Here is a 20,820-nt window from a genome sequence, read left to right on the forward strand (position 1 = left end):
AAGGCGGCGGGAGCCTTGAGGTCCACGTGGATGCAGTAGATGTTCTGGGGCATGTACACGGCCCTCAGCAGCCACTCCAGCGTGGCCAGGTCCTTGTGTACCACCAGGATGTAGGCCAGAGGGAAGCCCTCCTCCTCCCTGGACAGGGGCCGCCCGATGTACGAGCCCGTGCAGTTGGGAGGCCGGGTGGTGGTGGTGGTGGGGGGAGGAGGCGGCTGCTGCTGCCGCCGGAGGTGGCGGTGCAGCCGCTCGCACCGAGCCCCGAGAAGGGGGGCCGCTGACCGGCCCCGCAACAGGGCGGAGCACAGCTCGGCCGGGTAGTCGCCGCACCGGGCACTGTCCAAGCCCCAGCCCCCTGCCCCTGCCCCGGCCACGGGGTCCCTGACCTTCCCCACCAGGTAGATGCACAGGCACACGAAGAAGCTCACCGCCGCGCACAACAGCACCGTCAGTCTGGCCGGATTCATTGGCGGCTCATCTCATCTCAATCTCATCCCCCCCACCATCGTCCCTTCTCCTGCTCTGACAACACACTGGGTTTTGGACACAGCCCCGGCCGGCCCGCCGCCCGCCCGCAGCATTGGTTCCCCTGCTCTCTCCTCTCCTCTCCTCTCCTCCCCTCTCTTCCTCACTCCTCCCCTCTCCCATTCTCCTCGCCTCTCCTCTGCTCTCGCCCGCACTCTCCTCCCCCTCTCTCTTCGTCGCTCCTCCCTTCTCTCCTCCCCTCTCTTCTGCACTCCCCCCCCCCCTCTCTTCGTCGCTCCTCCCTTCTCTCCTCCCCTCTCTTCCTCACTCCTCCCCTCTCCCATTCTCCCCCCTCTCTTCATCACTCCTCCCTTCTCTGCTCCCCTTTCTCTTCACCCCTCCCCTCTCCATTCTCCCCCCTCTCTTCGTCGCTCCTCCCTTCTCTCCTCCCCTCTCTTCCTCACTCCTCCCCTCTCCCATTCTCCCCCCTCTCTTCATCACTCCTCCCTTCTCTGCTCCCCTTTCTCTTCACCCCTCCCCTCTCCCATTCTCCTCACCTCTCTTCTGCACTCGCCTCCCCCCTCTCTTCATCACTCCTCCCCCTCTCCCATTCTGTTCACCTCTCCTCTGCTCTGTCCTGCACTCTCCTCCCCCCTCTATTCGTCACTCCTCCCTTCTCTCCTCCCCTCTCTCTTCTCTCCTCCCCTCTCTCTTCACTCCTCCCCTCTCCCATTCTCTTCACTCCTCCCCTCTCCCATTCTCTTCATTCCTCCCCTCTCCCATTCTCTTCACCTCTCCTGCAATCTCCTCCCCTCTCACTCCCGCACTCTCCTCCCCCCTCTCTTCGTCACTCCTCCCTTCTCTCCTCCCCTTTCTCTTCACTCCTCCCCTCTCCCATTCTCTTCACTCCTCCCCTCTCCCATTCTCTTCACTTACTTTAAATGATTAATTTGTGCGCATTTGAACTTTGAAACAACCTTTCAGGAGGCGGGGAGAGAAGCAAAGCTGAAACGGAAGAATTCTGGAGAACAAATGCAGATCAGTTGGGAAGTGTGGAGGGAGAGAGGGGGGAAGAGAGAGAAAGGGAGAAAGAGACCCCTCTCACTCCCACACTCTCCCCCCCCCCCCCCCCCCCCCTTCATCACTCCTCCCTTCTCACTCTGTTGTGGTGTCCGTATAATAACAGAAGCCTTACACCTGGATAACAATCTAAAGACTTTATTAGTGTAAGAAAATAACTGCAGATGCTGGTACAAATCGAAGGTATTTATTTCACAAAAGGCTGGAGTAACTCAGCAGGTCAGGCAGCATCTCAGGAGAGAAGGAATGGGTGACGTTTCGGGTCGAGACCCTTCAGACTACAGTCCCGAAACGTCACCCATTCCTTCTCTCTTGAGATGCTGCCTGACCTGGTGAGTTACTCCAGCATTTTGTGAAACAAAGACTTTATTAACTACATAGCAAGCACGACCTCACGCCTGCACGTTCCACTTACACTAATCCGAATCTAATGGGGCGTAACTACAAAAGCATAACACAAAACATGAGTGACACCATTAGACTAATCTACATTCCCCCTCTTAAAGAATCAACAGTGATACGGACACATAAACTAAGCACGTCATGTATAATAATCGGTGACAAACTGGAGGAAAGTTAAACCTAGTCCGGATACTTCACAACCGGCCTGCAAACACGACCAGCACATGTACGATAGAGGCCATCTCCATTCTTCTTATCCGGGGAGAGAGCAGGTGGTTCCACAGGCGAGGGAGACTGAATCAACGTCCCTGGAGACGAAGCAGCAAACTGTGGAACAGGCGATGAATATGGAGGCGAAGGTGGAACAGGCAGAGGAGCTGTTACAGGCAAATGAGCTGTTGCAGACATGGATTGTTATGCTGGCAAAAGCATGCGAGTGCTACTAGGCGCAAACGGAAGCGAACTTGTACGATCTGGACAACACGGAGGATGAACCGGCTCGTTCGCAGGCAGGATGTGTCGCCTGTTACGTCGGTAGGTACCGCCATCGGCACTAACGATACAGTTTAAGAATAAGGGGTAGGCCATTTAGAACTGAGATGAGGAAAAACTTTTTCAGTCAGAGAGTTGTGAATCTGTGGAATTCTCTGCCTCAGAAGGCAGTGGAGGCCAATTCTCTGAATGCATTCAAGAGAGAGCTAGATAGAGCTCTTAAGGATAGCGGAGTCAGGGGGTATGGGGAGAAGGCAGGAACGGGGTACTGATTGAGAATGATCAGCCACGATCACTTGGAATGGCGGTGCTGGCTCGAAGGGCCGAATGGCCTCCTCCTGCACCTATTGTCTATTGATGGGGCGGCACGGTGGTGCTGCGGTATAGTTGCTGCCTCACAGCGCCAGACACTGGGGTTCGATCCTGATCACGGGTGCTGTCTGTACGGAGTTTGCACGTTCTCCCCGTCACCTGCGTGGGTTTTCTTCGGGTGCAGACCAAAACGGCACACAGTACTCCAGGTGCGGTCTCACTAGGGCCCTGTACAACTGCAGAAGGACCTCTTTGCTCCTATACTCATCAGTTTGTTTACTTTATTGTCACGTGTACCGAGGTACAGTGAAAAGCTTTTTGTTGTGGGCTGACGAGCCGGGGAAAGACTACCTATGGTTCCATAGAGCCGTCCACAGTGTACAGAAACATGACAAAGGGGATAATGTTTAGAGCAAGGTAAAGTCCGATTAAAGATGGTCTGAGGGTCTCCAATGAGATAGATGGTATCTCAGGACCCCTCTCTAGTTGTTGGTAAGATGGTTCAGTTGACTGTTAACAGCTGGGAAGAAACTGTCCCTGAATCTGGGGTTGTGGGGTAACTCATGTGTGTCACTCGTTCAACAAACAGGAAGTTGCCACAAGAAAGAGAAATCAAATGAAAAGAGGTATTTGAAAGTTTGCCAAGAGTTCATATCTGAACTGAAGACAGACGCAAAAAGCTGGAGTAACTCAGCAGCTCAAACAGCATCTCTGGAGAAAAGGAATGGGTGACGTTTCGGACAGAGACCCTTCTTCAGACGATGAAGACCTGAAACGTCACCCATTCCTTCTCTCCAGAGATGCTGTTTGAGCCGCTGAATGACCCCAGCTTTTTTTTTGTGTCTGCCTTCGGTTTAAACCAGCATCTGGAGTTCCTTCCTACACCTCCTGTCTGAACTGGCTTTGCTGGTGCTAGGCCACCTCCCTGAAACATTAACACACTCCTCTCCACAATTCTCACCTGATCTGCAGAACCTTTTCTCTAGAGATGCTGCCTGACCCGCTGAGTTACTCCCAACATTTTGTGTCCATCCCCAGTTTGGACAGGGCCACTTTAAACGGTAAATGCACATTTAAGAAACGGTGCTTAAATGTATCATTGAATTGTATCGCGAACAAATACCTTTAAAATAAGACTGGCGCTGGTTTGAATGCTCTGTCAGAGCTGGTCTGGAGGCAAGTATGTACATCCAGCACGTCCGGGCATTAAAAGAATGAATTCCTCTGGTTTAGTTTAGTTTGGTTTATTGTCACGTGAACCAAGGTACAGTGAAAAGCTTTTGTTGCATGCTAACCAGTCAAAGAAACATAGAGAAATAGGTGCAGGAGGAGGCCATTCGACCCTTTGAGCCAGCGCCGCCATTCAATATGATCATGGCTGATCATCCAAAATCAGTACCCCGTTCCTGCTTTTATTCCATATCCCTTAATTCCTTTAGCCCTAAGAGCTAAATCTAACTCTCTCTTAAAAGCATCCAGTGAATTGGCCTCCACTGCCTTCTGTGGCAGAGAATTCCACAGATTCACAACTCTCTGGGTGAAAAAGTTTTTCGGCATCTCAGTCCTAAATAGCCTACCCCTTATTCTTAAACTATGACCCCCTGGTTCTGGATTCCCCCAACATCGGGAACATTTTTCTAACCTGTCCAATCCTTTAAGAATTTTATATGTTTCTACTATAAGATCCCCTCTCATCCTTCTGAATTCTAATGAATACAAGCCCATTCGACCTATTCTCTCATCATATGTCAGTCCCGCCATCCCGGGAATTAACCTGGTGAACCTACGCTGCACTCCCTCAATAGCAAGAATGTCCTTCCTCAAATTAGGAGACCAAAATTGCACACAGTACTCCAGGTGCGGTCTCACTAGGGCCCTGTACAACTGCAGAAGGACCTCCTTGCTCCTAAACTCAAATCTTCTTGCAATGAAGGCCAACTAGCTTTCTTCACTGCCTGCTGTACCTGCATGCTTACTTTCAGTGACTGATGTACAAGCACACCCAGGTCTCGTTACACCTCCTCTTTTCTTAATCTGACACCATTCAGATAATAATTTGCCTTCCTGTTCTTGCCACCAAAGTGGATAACCTCACATTTATCCACATTAAACTGCATCTGCCATGCATCTGCCCACTCACCCAACTTATCCAAGTCACCCTGCAGCCTCATAGCATCCTCCTTGCAGCTCACACTGCCACCCAGCTTTGTGTCATCCGCAAACTTGGAGATGTCATATTTAATTCCCTCGTCTAAATCGTTAATATATATTGTAAATAACCATGTCTATCCAGGTCAATACCCTACCCCCAATACCATGTGCTCTAATTTTGCACACTAATCTCTTGTGTGGGACCTTGTCAAGGGCTTTCTGAAAGTCCAGATACACCACATCCACTGGCTTTCCCTTACCCATTCTACTTGTTACACCCTCAAAAAATTCCAGAAGATTAGTCAAGCATGATTGCCCCTTCATAAATCCATGCTGACTTTAACCGATCCTGTCACTGCTTTCCAAATGCGCTGCTATAACATCTTTAACAATTGACTCAAGCATCTTCCCCACTACCGATGTAAGGCTAACTGGTCTATAATTCCCCTTTATCTCTCTCCCTCTTTTCTTAAAAAGTGGGGTTACATTGGCTACCCTCCACAGGAACTGATCCAGAGTCGAGAGAATATTGGAAAATGATCACCAATGCATCCACGATTTCTAGGGCCACCCCCTTGAGTACTCTGGGATGCAGAGCATCAGGCCCTGAAGATTTATCTGCCTTCAGTCCCAACAGTTTACCTAACACCATTTCCTGACTAATGTGGATTCCCTTCAGTTCCTCCCTCCCACTAGATCCTCAGTCCCCTAGTATTTCTGATAGATTGTTTGTGTCTTCCTTAGTGAAGACAGAACCAAAGTACTCGTTTAACTGTTCTGCCATTTCTTTGTAAGAAAATACCTGCAGATGCTGGTACAAATCGAAGGTATTTATTCACAAAATGCTGGAGTAACTCAGCAGGTCAGGCAGCATCTCAGGAGAGAAGGAATGGGTGACGTTTCGGGTCGAGACCCTTCTTAGTTGAGGTAGATACTATCGCAACGCTTAAGAAACATTTGGACAGGTACATGGATAGGACGAGTTTAGGGGGATATGGACCAAACGCAGGCGGTGTGGGCAAGTTGGGCCGAAGGGCCTGTTTCCACGCTCTATGAGTCGAGGGATATTAGTGAGTAGAGGGGAGTGAAGGCTCTGTCCTGCTCCTCCTCTCTTCCATCTGCCCCCCCCCCCCCCCACTCCCCTCATCTATGATCAGTCTAAAGGGTCCTGACCTGAAACGTCACCTAAAAAGGTTCTCCAAAGATGCTGCCTGAGCCGCTGAGTTACTCCAGCACTTTGTGTCCCTTTGTGTATTAACCAGCATCTGCAGTTCCTTGTTTCTATTATTTGGTGACTAGTGAAGCAGGTACAAATGCTCACTCCTGCCCCTCTTCCTCACATTTAACTTTGACCGCGAGGACTACCGTTGAACGCGGCACCTTGGTCGGCACGGACAGGTTGGGCAAAAGGGCCCATTTCCGTGCTGAGTTACTCCAGCACTTAAGAGTCGTAGAGTCGTGCAGCGTGGAAACAGGCCCTTCGGCCCAACTTGCCCAACATCTCCCAACTACACTAGTCCCACCTGCCTGCGTTTGGCCCACATCCCTCTCAGGTGAGTTGGTTCTTCCAGGTGAAGTTCTTTGACTGCCGCAAGGCCTGGTCGTGTTTCTTTGGTATCTGTCAGGGGGATGACACAAACATGGTTTAGTTTAGTTTAGACACAGCGTGGACACAGGCCCCTCGGCCCACCGAGTCCGCGCCGACCAGCGATCCCCGCACACTAACGCAATCCTACACACACTGGGGACAATTTTACATTTAGACCAAGCCAATTAACCTACAAACCTGTACGTCTTTGGAGTGTGGGAGGAAAGCGAAGAACTCGGAGAAAACCCACGCAGATCACAGGGAGAACGTACAAACTCTGTACAGACACGACCCGTAGTCGGGATGGAACCCGGGTCTCCGACTCAAGCACCAGGAAGGCGGGGGTAGCGGGCGGAGGCTCACCACCTGTAGGTACAGGCAGGGTGAGGCCGGATGCCGCGGGTATACCCAGCACCAATGGGGCAGAGCTGGATGAGGAGGGGCCAGGGTCGGCAGCTGCGGGGGGTACCCGAGCTGCGGCACGGCAGGAACCGGTCCTCAGCCAGGCTGTCCAGGGGGCAGTGCCTAATGTGACTCTCCGTAGGTCCAGCAGGGAACCCCAATGTAGAAAGTTTTGGCCAGAGGTCAATCACGCCCCGAGGTACGGGAGCCAAGTGAGGAGGAGGGAGCTAACGTTTCAGAAGAGGTTTAGCCCCCGACAGGCAGCGACAGGCTGCGGAGGATCAAAGGTGGGAGACAGCGTGGTGCAGCTGCAGGAGACGACCCGTTGCAGCCCTGACAGGGATTAGCTGAGCCGCCCTGGGAAGGCGGCGCTGTATTATATTTTAGATAGATAAGGATTAGGTAATATAGATAAGGATTAGGTAATTAGATAAGGATAAGTAATATAGATAAGTTTTGTGGGGATAGAGGTAAATAGAGTTGATGCGTCCAGGATGTGTGGGTGTGGGGTGCAGGCTGGGGGCCAAGAGACCTGCCCGCAGAGGCGTTAACAAAGCCAAGCGCTCCCCAAGAGGCTGGCTATACCATATTTTATCTGTTTTCTGGAGTGGAAGGAGTCACTCGTATGGTGGATCGTTGCCACGGCGATCGGATGTGGGTGGGCCTATCGGGGCCGCACCAAGGACATCATCATTTACGGCTGCTCCAGGGGCACGGCTCCCATCGCGACCGATGGGACTGGAAGGAGAGAAGCGGAGGAGACCGCAGTTCACTTCCATGAAGGCCGGTTACCGGGGTGGCTGGGATCGAACTCTTCAGAGTATTCCAGCGCCTCAGGCTTTGCTTATCGGGACACTTCGTTATTGTGCCCGAGAGTCAAGATCATCGCCCAAAGGGTAAGCGCCACCGTTGGCAAAAGGATCTGCCTGGTATGCACGGGGAAGGTCCCCACGAGCAGGCGGTGGTGGCTAAGGAAAACAAGCCGGACAATGGCCAACTCCACTGTTGAGTGGGAGAGACTTAACAACAACACTCACAGAACTATTTCTGGGACTAATGAACAGTTGAGTGTGTGTTGGGACAAATGGTGGGAACCGGATGAGGGGATTTATATGTGTATGTGGGGTTCGAGGTATCGCTGCCCCACGGGCAACAGCGTATTTTTCCAGAGACAGTGGCAGGATGACGGTAAGGGGATGAGGTGGGATGTTAGCTCGCGGGCTTGTGGGGTCCCCCTTTCCCCGATCCCGGTAAACGCCACTGAACTCATCACACGGCCACGCACGACACCTCCCACAGTTCCGCTGGCAGTAGCACAGGAGGGTGAGTGCCCTAAAACCACTAAGGGACCCGGGAATGGCCTGGTACTGATACCGACTGACCAGGTATTGTACCAGGGGGTGCACTACGCGGTAGCCTCTGTGATTTTAAACCTCACCGAGATGCGGTTGCCGGAGTGGTGCCCCAGGGAAACTGAAAGACTAACCGGGTATATCAAGGAGAATGGAGAGACCGTCACGTGCGGGTGGGCGAGCAGGACCCAGCCGCAAGCTGCTAGAAGGACGGGCCCCCTCCGCACCGAGTGAAATGTGTTTTGCATTGTCCTTGTTCAAAATTGTATAAAGAATGATTGTGTTGAAGGAATGTAAAAAAATGTATCGTTTTGCTGTTGTGTTGTTTTCATGTCCTACATTAAAGCTGACACCAGTAGGAGGATGGCGGAGGCATCGGCGTGAGACAAGGTGTAGGTGTATATGTCTGACATGAAAATGTACATACTTGTAATATAGTTTTGCCCGGGACACGGGCAGTAAAGGTCAGCCTAAAAGATGGGGACTGTACGTTCGCAATGGAACACTAGTTAGTTAAAACCTCAGGGGTCTGGATGTGGAGAATCAGGAAAACATTGCTCAACCACATTATTTAATTGATTCGATAAGCTGGGGTTATGCAAATCAACAGGAGGGACTGTAAGATTTGAGAAGTTTTCCCGCATTCTGAAAGCAACACCAAACCAAAGAGCTGCAGTTTGGACATTTTAAACGGGAGACTGGGGCTGATAGCGGAGAAAGGCTGCGGTCAGTTTACCAGAGGATGTCACAATCCGTGGGTCCTAAGATGGCCGCAGGACCTCGTGACCAGCCACAAAAGCGAAAACCTTACAGCCCAGTCTCTAGGTTTCTGCAAAGCCATGGCCAGAACAATGAATGGGTATTGGCCATGCAGAAACCTGCGAAACCAGTTCGAAGTCCAGACACTGGGGCGCTGACATCAGCATACTCACAACGCCCCAAGCCGACCTACACAGTTAATCTCGTTAAGGGGGCACAATAGCCCATAGAACACTACCTGGTAGGTGATGGGAAACCAGTTAAACCCATCACCTCGCAACGAAATACCAATTAACACCGTCTGGCCATCCCCGATACACCCCCGACATAAGCGCAGATCAAAGGGAAAACTCAATACATATCTTTTAAACAAAGAGATCCCGAGATCTGGCGGGAGATAGGACGGGTCAGAATAGTATAACTGGCCACGATGCAGGAGGAAGAAAAGACAGGCAAGAAGAAGCGAAGTGCAAGAGAGAGGAACCGGCACGCAACTCGAGAAGAAATACTGCAAGAAAACCTGCAAGGAACGCAAGAAACGGAAGGAAGAAACTCAGGGGACAAGCACGACCCTCACGGAAAGCAGCGGAGAAGCAGCACGAACAGCCAGTAACCCCAGTAATAGCCCCATGGTGAGCATGTACTCCGATCCTGCATATCCTGGACATAGTTTAGTGTAGAGGGGAGGGTGGTTTGAATAAACGTGGGTGTGTAAAGGAATATGTGTTGGTCAATTTTGCGATGTGTCGTACGTTCCCCATCTTACAGTCGTGTATATGTCTTGTAGAACTGTGCGTTTTAGAATTCAGAGTAAAAGGTATTCATGTATATGTCTTGTAGAACTGTGTGTTTTATGATTCATAGTCAAAAGTATTCATGTAATTCGGTATGTGTCTTATAGATATGTCTTATAGAACTGTAGAAGTATTCATGGACAATAGTCCCAAGCGTTCAATAAAAGCCTTTTCCATTTAAACCCTGGTCTTCAAATCTGGTCTGGTTGAATTTTTCTGCACTATAAACACTCCTGCATCTAAGTCCAGTGTCTAGAACCGTAGGGGGTGAGTGGGTCGAACCACTCACGGGGAACCAGTGTGCGCGGCCTGGTCAAGGGATCAGAGCAAGGCACGGGGACCTTAGGTCGGGCGAAAGATCGGCGCAGAAACCCCTTACAGGGGAGTGGGGGGGGGGGGACAGATGGAAGAGAGGAGGAGCAGGACAGAGCCTTCACTCCCCTCCACTCACTAATATCCCTCGACTTGCATCTCCTCCAAGTGGACCATCTGCGATCAGCAAAAGCTAACGCTCTCGGGTGTGAGAGGTTATGGGGAGCGGGCAGGAGAATAGGGTTAGGAGGCAGAGATAGACCAGCCATGATTGAATGGTGGAGTAGACTTGATGGGCAAGTCTAATTCTACTATCGCTTATGATCTAATGATCTCTCACTCACATGCCTTAGGCTGCGTTTAGAGTCATAGAGCGTGGAAACAGGCCCTTCGGACCAACTTGCCCACACCGACCATCTACACTAGTCCCACCTGCCTGCGTTTGGCCCACATCCCTCTCAGGTGAGTTGGTTCTTCCAGGTGAAGGTCTTTGACTGCCGCAAGGCCTAGTCGTGTTTCTTTTGTATCTGTCAGGGGGATGACACAAACATGGTTTAGTTTAGTTTAGAGACACAGCGCGGACACAGGCCCCTCGGTCCACCGAGTCCGCGCCGACCAGCGATCCCCGCACACTAACGCAATCCTACACACACTGGGGACAATTTTACATTTAGACCAAGCCAATTAACCTACAAACCTGTACGTCTTTGGAGTGTGGGAGGAAAGCGAAGAACTCGGAGAAAACCCACGCAGATCACAGGGAGAACGTACAAACTCTGTACAGACACGACCCGTATATCATCATATATATACAGCCTGAAACAGGCCTTTTCGGCCCACCAAGTCCGTGCCGCCCAGCGATCCCCGTACATTAACACTATCCTACACCCACTAGGGACAATTTTTACATTTACCCAGCCAATTAACCTACATACCTGTACGTCTTTGGAGTGTGGGAGGAAACCGAAGATCTCGGAGAAAACCCACGCAGGTCACGGGGAGAACGTACAAACTCCTTACAGTGCAGCACCCGTAGTCAGGATGGAACCCGGGTCTCCGGCGCTGCAAGCGCTGTAAGGCAGCAACTCTACCGCTGTGCCAACGTGATGCCATGGTGTTGCTGCATGAGGGGGAAGGACAGATCATAAGTTCATAAGTGATAGTAGAATTAGGCCATTCGGCCACCGTCTACTCAAGTCAAGTCAAGTCAAGTTTATTTGTCACATACATATACAAGATGTGCAGTGAAATGAAAGTGGCAACGCCTGCAGATTGTGCTAAACTACAAAACAGAATAGAAAAAAAAAAATTAAACACAAAAAATAAATAAATACAGTAAATTAAATTAGACCCTGGTAATATGAGAGTTAACAGTCCTGATGGCCTGTGGGAAGAAACTCTGCCATTCAATCATGACTGATCTATCTCTCCCTCCTAACCCCCATTCTCCTGCCTTCTCCATGTAACCTCTGACACCCGTACTAATCGAATCTATCTATCTCTGCCTTAGAATTATCCACTAAATTGGCCTCCATAGCCCTCTGTGGCAAAGAATTCCACAGATTCACCACCCTCTGACTAAAGAAATTCCTCCTCATCTCCTTCCTAAAAGAATGTCCTTTAATTCCGAGGCTATGACCTCTGGTCCTAGACTCTCCCACTAGTGGAAACATCCTCTCCACATCCACGCTACCTCATCTCACGCTACTTGCAGTTTGGAAATCAGAAGTGATCGTGGAATGATGCAGAAGTGTGACGTGAAAAAACCTGGAAAGAATGCAGAGAATATTTACGAGGATGTTTCCAGGATTCACTGCCCTGTGCTATAGAAAGAGGTTGAGCAGGCTAGGATTCCTTGGAGTGCAGGAGAATGAGGGTTGTTCTTAGAGTCATAGAGTCATACAGCGTGGAAACAGGCCCTTCGGCCCAACTTGCCCGTGCCGTCCAACATGCCCTATCTACACTAGTCCCACCTGCCTGCGTTTGAGCCATATCCCTCTAAATGTATCCTATTTATTGTCTTTATTTCTATTTATTTATTTATTTTCCCGGCCAATACAATACAACAGATTGACCATACAGTTGTGAAAGTTAAATAGTATGAAATCATTATATCAAAAATAAAACAATATAATCACACATAATAATAATAATAATGCATTTTATTTATATAGCGCTTTTCATATACTCAAAGACGCTTTACAGAGATTTTGAGAACATAGGGAAATGAATAAATAGATAAATAAGTAAATAAATAAATGAACAGAGAAAGGAGACAGAAGGTGAGGTGACCTTCAGTGGTTGAAGGCAGTACTGAACAGGTGAGACTTCAGTGATGTTTTGAATGTGGTGAGTGTGGAGGAGTCTCTAACGGTTTGGGGTAGTGAGTTCCATAGGGTGGGAGCAGTGATGGAGAAAGCCCTGTCCCCCCAGGATCTGAGTTTGGTCCGGATGTGGGGGGATAGGAGATTGGCAGCGGCAGAGCGGAGGGTGCAGGTGGGAGTGTGCCTGTGGAGGAGGTCAGTCAGGTAGGATGAAAAAAAAATGTGTAGGCAGAAGCCAAAGTTTATTGTGCCTACTCTTAATACTTAACAAAGCATTACCTTAACTGGCCAAAATAGCAGTGAAGCAAAACAATAAAACAAAATATAATTTTAAAAAACACCATAAGTCAGAAGCAGATAAACAAAACATAGAAAGAAACACAAATATAATCAAGAAACATCATTTCTGTCATGTCAGTCATTTCTCAGTGCTGAGCACATATTTTGTATCTTTCAAATATAAAATTTTGAACATTTTCTTGAATTTACACATATTACTGCACTCTTTTAATTCTTTGTTGCAACTATTCCATAAATTGACCCCTTTAACAGTCACACATCTTTTTTTCAAACATATAATTTCCCCCGAGTGGATACCTGTTCTCCCTCACTGAAAACAAACCTTGGATAGAGTCAGGAAGTGTTCTTTATTTTACTCTAAACATTATTTGTAGAGTATTATAGACAATAGACAATAGGTGCAGGAGGAGGCCATTCAGCCCTTCGAGCCAGCACCGCCATTCAATGCGATCATGGCTGATCACTCTCAATCAGTACCCCGTTCCTGCCTTCTCCCCATACCCCCTGACTCCGCTATCCTTAAGAGCTCTATCCAGCTCTCTCTTGAATGCATTCAGAGAATTGGCCTCCACTGCCTTCTGAGGCAGAGAATTCCACAGAATTAAAGTCTACTAGGTCCATAAATTTTAGGGCATATAATTTCATAAATAATGGGTTGGTTGGGTCATTATAACCAGCCTTATTGACAATTCTTATAGCTCTTTTTTGCAGTATAAAGTTTGAATTAGTGCTAGGTTTGTAGATGTTTCCCCATACTTGTACACAGTGTGTAATGTATGGAACAATGAGTGAGCAATATAACATAAATAGTGAATTTTGATTCAAGATGACCTTAGTTTTGTGCAGTATTGCAATGGATTTAGAAATTTTTGATTTGATATGTTTTATGTCAGGTTTCCAACAGAGTTTACGATCTATTGTCACTCCCAAGAATTTATTTTCATGCAATCTTTCAATTTCTACATCATTAATCATAAGTGTTACCTCAGAATTTATTTTACGCTTTTCAAACACAATATATTTTGTTTTATTTAGAATTAATGACAATTTATTAGTATCAAACCACTTCTTTAGTGTTTCCAATTCCCCTTTAACTGTGTCCAAAAGTTGCTTCAAGTGTTTCCCTGAACAAAATATATTTGTATCATCCGCAAATATAACTAAATGTAACAATTTCGACACCTTACAAATATCATTTATATAGAGTAAAAAGAGCTTTGGGCCCAGCACCGAGCCTTGCGGAACGCCACAGGTAACCTTCATAAGTTCTGAATCAAAATTATTTACTTGAACATACTGATATCTGTTTTCAAGGTAGCTTCTCAACCAGGAGTATGTTACTCCTCTAATTCCATATCTTTCTAGCTTCTTCATCAGTAAATCATGATCAATGGTATCAAATGTATCCTGTCCGTGTACCTATCAAAATGCTTAAACAATCTTAAATGTTGCGATTGTATCTGCCTTAACTACCTCCTCTGGCAGCTCGTTCCATACACCCGCCACCCTTTGTGTCGAAAAGTTACCTCTATTAAATCTTTCTCCCTCACCTTAAACCTATGTCCTCTGGATCTCGATTCCCCTATTCTGGGCAAAAAGACTGTGTGCGTCTACCCGATCTATTCCTCTCACGATTTTGTACACCTCTATAAGATCACCCCTCATCCTCCTAAGCTCCAAGGAATAGAGTCCCAGCCTGCTCAACCTCTCCCTGTAGCTCAGGCCCTCGAGTCCTGACAACATCCTTGTAAAACCTCTCTGCACCCTTTTCAACTTAACAACATCTTTCCTGCAACATGGTGCCCAGAACTGAACACAATACTCTAAATGCGGTCTCACCAACGTCTTATATAACTGCAACATGACCAACCAACTTCAATACTCAATATTCTGATTGATGACCTATCCTACAGCTCAGATCCTCGAGTCCTGGCAACACCCTCGTATATCTTGCCTGTACCCTTTCCAGCTTGACAACGTCTTTCCAAAAACCTAGTGCCCAGATTTGTGCTAACTGACTGTCACAGATGGAAGTGCAGGGAACAGAGGGATATGGATCATGTGCAGGCAGGTGAGATTAGTTCAACTTGGCATCTTGTCCTGCACAGACATTGTGGGCCGAAGGTAGACACAAAATGCTGGAGTAACTCAGCGGGTCAGGCAGCATCTCTAGAGAGAAGGAGTGGATGACATTTCGGGTCGAGCCACTTCTTCAGACCTTGCGGGCCAAAGGGTCTGTTCCTGTGCTGTACAGTTCTATGTTCTATGAACATTCTCCGATGTTTCAATGATGCTTTATATGTCATATATATGTGCACCTGCACAGTTCAATTCTTTTTGCATATTTACGCATGCGTGTGCCACCAAAACAAAATGGTTTTGGCACCATTTCCAAGGTCCAGTCGGCCCACACGCTCGGTCTACCCGGTTTACAAGAATGATCCCAGGAATGAGTGGGTTAGCATCTGATGAGCGCTTGACAGCACCGGGCCTGTACTCGCTGGAGTTTGGAACGTTGAGGGGGACAATAGACAATAGACAATAGGTGCAGGAGTAGGCCATTCGGCCCTTCAAGCCAGCACCGCCATTCAATGTGATCATGGCTGATCATTCTCAATCAGTACCCCGTTCCTGCTTTCTCCCCATACCCCCTGACTCCGCTATCCTTAAGTCAAGTCAAGTCAATTTTATTTGTATAGCACATTTAAAAACAACCCACGTTGACCAAAGTGCTGTACATCTGATTAGGTACTAAGGAAAAAATGAAACATACAGTAGCACGTAAACATAACAGCACATACAAAACAGTTCACAGCGCCTCCTCAATGAGCCTCAAACGCTAGGGAGTAGAAATAGGTTTTGAGCCTGGACTTAAAGGAGTCGATGGAGGGGGCAGTTCTGATGGGGAGAGGGATGCCGTTCCACAGTCTAGGAGCTGCAACCGCAAAAGTGCGGTCACCCCTGAGCTTAAGCCTAGACCGCGGGATAGTGAGTAGCCCCAAGTCGGCCGACCTGAGGGACCTGGAGTTAGAGAGGTGGGTTAGAAGATTTTTGATGTAATAATAATAATAATATTAATACATTACATTTATATAGCGCTTTTCATATACTCAAAGACGCTTTACAGGGATTTAGAGAACATAGGGAAGTGAATAAATAGATAAATAAGTAAACGAACAGAGAAAGGATACAGAAGGTGAGGTGACCTTCAGTGGTTGAAGGCAGTACTGAATAGGTGAGACTTCAGTGATGTTTTGAATGTGGTGAGTGTGGAGGAGTCTCTGACGGTTTGAGGTAGTGAGTTCCATAGGGTGGGAGCAGTGATGGAGAAAGCCCTGTCCCCCCAGGATCTGAGTTTGGTCCGGATGTGGGGGGATAGGAGATTGGCAGCAGCAGAACGGAGGGTGCAGGTGGGAGTGTGCCTGTGGAGGAGGTCGGTCAGGTAGGATGGGGCCAGGTTATGGAGGGCTTTGTAGGTCATGAGGAGGATTTTGTACTGGATTCTCTGGGGGATGGGGAGCCAGTGGAGTTTGTAAAGGACGGGGGTGATATGGTCACGGATCGGGGTGTGGGTGAGTAGACGGGCAGGGGAGGTTTGAATGTATTGAAGTTTACTGATGATTTTTGAGGGTGCGCCATAGAGGAGGCTGTTGCAGTAGTCCAGACGGGAGGTGATGAAGGCGTGGATGAGGGTTTCTGCAGCTGTGGAGGAGAGGCATGGACGGAGACGGGCAATGTTTTTGAGGTGGAAGAAGGCTGTCTTTGTGATGTGTTTGATGTGTTTGTCGAAGGAGAGGGTTTGATCAAAGATGATTCCAAGATTCCGGATGTGAGGGGAGGTGGATACTGGGAGACCATCAATATTGAGGATGAAGTTTCGGGTGGATTTGGTGAGCGTAGGGGGGGAATGTCCATTTAGGGCTTTATACGTGAATAGGAGGAGCTTGAAGTTGATTCTGTACCGTACAGGGAGCCAGTGGAGAGAGGCCAGAATCGGGGTGATGTGGTCCCTTTTACGGGTACCCGTCAGGAGTCTCGCTGCGGCGTTTTGGACCAGTTGCAGGCGGGATCTAGCTCTCTCTTGAATGCATTCAGAGAATTGGCCTCCACTGCCTTCTGAGGCAGAGAATTCCACAGATTCACGACTCTCTGACTGAAAAAGTTTTTCCTCATCTCTGTTCTAAATGGCCTACCCCTTATTCTTAAACTGTGGCCCCTGGTTCTGGACTCCCCTAACATTGGGAACATGTTTCCTGCCTTTAATGTGTCCAACCCCTTAATAATCTTATACGTTTCGATAAGATTCCCTCTCATCCGTCTAAATTCCAGTGTATACAAGCCTAGTCGCTCCAGTCTTTCAACATATGACAGTCCCGCCATTCCGGGAATTAACCTAGTGAACCCACGCTGCACGCCCTCAATAGCAAGAATATCCTTCCTCAAATTTGGAGACCAATACTGCACACAGTACTCCAGGTGTGGTCTCACTAGGGCCCTGTACAACTGCAGAAGGACCTCTTTGCTCCTATACTCAACTCCTCTTGTTATGAAGGCCAACATTCCATTGGCTTTCTTCACTGCCTGCTGTACCTGCATGCTTCCTTTCAGTGACTGATGCACTAGGACACCCAGATCACGTTGTACGTCCCCTTTTCCTAACTTGACACCATTCAGATAATAATCTGCCTTCCTATTCTTACCACCAAAGTGGATAACCTCGCACTTATCCACATTAAACTGCATCTGCCAAGCATCCGCCCACTCACACAACCTGTCCAAGTCACCCTGCAACCTCATAGCATCTTCCTCACAGTTCACACTGCCACCCAGCTTTGTATCATCTGCAAATTTGATAATGGTACTTTTAATCCCTTCATCCAAGTCATTGTAAATAGCTGCGGTCCCAACACCGAGCCTTGCGGTACCCCACTAGTCACTAGGTTGAGGGGTGACCTCATTGGAACTTACAGAATAATGAAAGGCATAGATAGAGTGAATGTGGAGAGGATGTTTCCACTGGTGGGAGAGTCTAGGACCAGAGGTCACAGCCTCAGAATTAAAGGATGTTCATTTAGGAAGGAGATGAGGAGAAATATCTTTAGTCAGATGGTGGTGAATCTGTGGAATTCATTGCCACAGAGGGCTGTGGAGACCGAGTCAATGGATATTTTTAAGGCAGAGATAGACAAATTCTTGATTAGAACGGGTGTCAAGGGTTATGGGGAGAAGGCAGGAGAATGGGGTAAAGAGAGAGATAGATAAGCCATGATTCAATGGCAGAGTAGTAGACTTGATGGGCCGAATGGCCTAATTCTACTACTGCTCCTTATGACCATATGCACAGTGAAATTCTTTTTGCACATTTACACACGTTTTGGCGACATTTCGAAAGTCCAAAGTGCAGTCGGCCCATGTGCTCGGTGCATTGGAGCGGTTCCAGATCCAGGCGAGCACCAGGTTCCGGCAAGGCCTTCCCCAGTCACCCTCGACCAGCTCGGCCCACGAACTGACGTTCCTCTCCTCTCCACATTATCACAGACATTCCTTCCCTCCACCCCCTCCACCTGATCTATGGCTTAGACACATAGGTGCACGACTAGGCCATTCGGCCCTTCGAGCCAGCACCACCATTCAATATGAAAATTGAGGGGGATCTTATAGAAACTTACAAAATTCTTAAGGGGTTGGACAGGCTAGATGCAGGAAGATTGTTCCCGATGTTGGGGAAGTCCAGAACAAGGGGTCACAGTTTAAGGATAAGGGGGAAGTCTTTTAGGACCGAGATGAGAACGTTTTTTTTCACACAGAGAGTGGTGAATCTGTGGAATTTTCTGCCACAGAAGGTAGTTGAGGCCAGTTCATTGGCTATATTTAAGAGGGAGTTAGATGTGGCCCTTGTGGCTAATGGGATCAGGGGGTATGGAGAGAAGGCAGGTACGGGATACTGAGTTGGATGATCAGCCATGATCATATTGAATGGCGGTGCAGGCTCGAAGGGCCGAATGGCCTACTTCTGCACCTATTTTCTATGTTTCTATGACGAATGCCATTCGCTTTCATGAACTTTGCGAACGTTTCGCTAGCCAAACATGTGCCGTTATCAGAAACCAGTGTATGCGGAAGGCCATGTGTCGCGAACACGAAGCGAAGCTTGTCCATAGTGACGTCACTGGTTGACTCACTTGTGATATGCACTTCAATCCACTTTGAATATGCGTCGATGAGAACAAGCAACATCTTTCCCTGTACCGGGCCGGCATAATCGACATGAACTCGCGACCACGGTTGACTAGGATGCTCCCATGAATGCAATGGTGCTTTGGGCGGATCCCGCTGATGCATTTGGCATTCTGAACACGCTCGGACGGTTTCGAGACCTTGTGATTCGTGACTGTTGACACAATCTCAGAATATTCGACTTGCCCAGGTTTCTGTGGAGCAAGTAAACTCGAGATGAGTCTGTACGTTGGTCCTCCACACACGGAAAGCAAGATGGCCCTCTTCTTTCCTGCATCTGTAATGTCGTTGGCTAGGAAGTAATGTTCAATGCGCTCGGCGTACTGCACCCAGTCGCCCTGTGCAACATCAAATCCCCCCCCCCTATTGAGCCAAAAATAGCCATGGTAGCCACAACAGCAAGTCACCAGGCGAAACTTCAAAACAAGTTTATCCTCGTCACCAATTAATGATACGTTCTACTCAGTATCATTCTCAAAAGCACGCATTAAGTTGGAGACCAAAACTGGATTGTTGCATGTATTCATCACACATAGTTGCGTATCTTGTTGCTTTTTCTAGTATGGTAAATCGAGTTTCTAGTATGGTAAATCGAGTTTCAATGTACCGTAATTAATACGCGTGACAATAAAAGACCTTTGAAACCTTTGAAGGTAGACACAAAATGCTGGAGTAACTCAGCGACTCAGGCAGCATCTTTGGAGAAAAGGAAAGGGTGATGATTCGGTCCGAGACCTTTTTTCAGACTTTCAAAATTTCAAAGGTTTCAAAATTTGAAACCTTTGAAATGGCATACCCCTTATTCTTAAACCGTGACCCCTGGTTCTGGACTCCAACATTGGGAGCATTGTTCCTGCCTCTAGCCTGCTCAATCCTTTAAGAATTTTAGATCTTTCTATGAGATCTCCTCTCATCCTTCTAAATTCCAGTGAATACAAGCCCAGTCGACCCATTCTTTCATCATATGCCAGTCCTGCCATCCCAGGAATTAACCTGGTGAACCTTCGCTGCACTCCCTCAATAGCAAGAATGTCCTTCCTCAAATTAGGAGACCAAAATTGCACACAATACTCCAGGTGCGGTCTCACTAGGGCCCTGTACAACTGCAGAAGGACCTCTTTGCTCCTATACTCAACTCCTCTCGTTATGAAGGCCAACATTCCATTGGCTTTCTTCACGGCCTGCTGTACCTGCATGTTTCCTTTCAGTGACTGATGCACGAGGACACCCAGATCTCGTTGTACGTCCCCTTTTCCTCACTTAACACCATTCAGATAATAATCTGCCTTCCTATTCTTACCACCAAAGTGGATAACCTCACACATTAAACTGCATCTACCATGCATCCGCCCACTCACACAACCTGTCTAAGTCACTCTGCAACCTCATAGCATCTTCCTCACAGCTCACACTACCACCCAGCTTTGTATCATCTGCACATTTGCTAATGGTACTTTTAATCCCTTCATCCAAGTCATTAATGTGTATTGTAAATAGCTGCGGTCCCAGCACCGAGCCTTGTGTCTATGTTCCTTTGAACTTTGCGCGTCTGCAACTTTCATTTATGTTGCATTCCTCAACCAGGGAAAGGCAGTTCAGTGCATTTCACTGACTGGAGGTGACTCAGTAAGATACAGTTTAACTTTTTTTAGTTTAGTTTAGAGATACAGCACGAAACAGGCCCTTCAACAGACTTGGGCCGAATGACCTAATTCTGCTCTTATAACATGACCATGAAAATTCAAAGTTGCTCACACACTCGTTTCCTTCTGACAGTTACGTTGTGGGACGTGCAAGCTTAGTTTAGTTTAGAGATACAGCGCGGAAACAGGTTCATCGGCCCACCGGGT

General features: G+C 48.1%; 1 protein-coding gene across 1 annotated transcript; it reads left to right on the forward strand.

The window, feature by feature from the left end:
- Positions 1-1,891: 1,891 nt before the first annotated feature.
- LOC144608813 (uncharacterized) lies at positions 1,892-9,937 on the forward strand. The gene is made up of 2 exons (XM_078426969.1): positions 1,892-2,481; positions 7,501-9,937. Exons 1-2 carry the CDS (start codon positions 2,338-2,340, stop codon positions 8,476-8,478), a joined length of 1,122 nt encoding a protein of 373 aa, XP_078283095.1. The 5' UTR covers positions 1,892-2,337; the 3' UTR covers positions 8,479-9,937.
- Positions 9,938-20,820: the final 10,883 nt, after the last annotated feature.

Source organism: Rhinoraja longicauda, chromosome 2 (genome assembly GCF_053455715.1).
Source record: "Rhinoraja longicauda isolate Sanriku21f chromosome 2, sRhiLon1.1, whole genome shotgun sequence".
Taxonomy (NCBI): domain Eukaryota; kingdom Metazoa; phylum Chordata; class Chondrichthyes; order Rajiformes; family Arhynchobatidae; genus Rhinoraja; species Rhinoraja longicauda.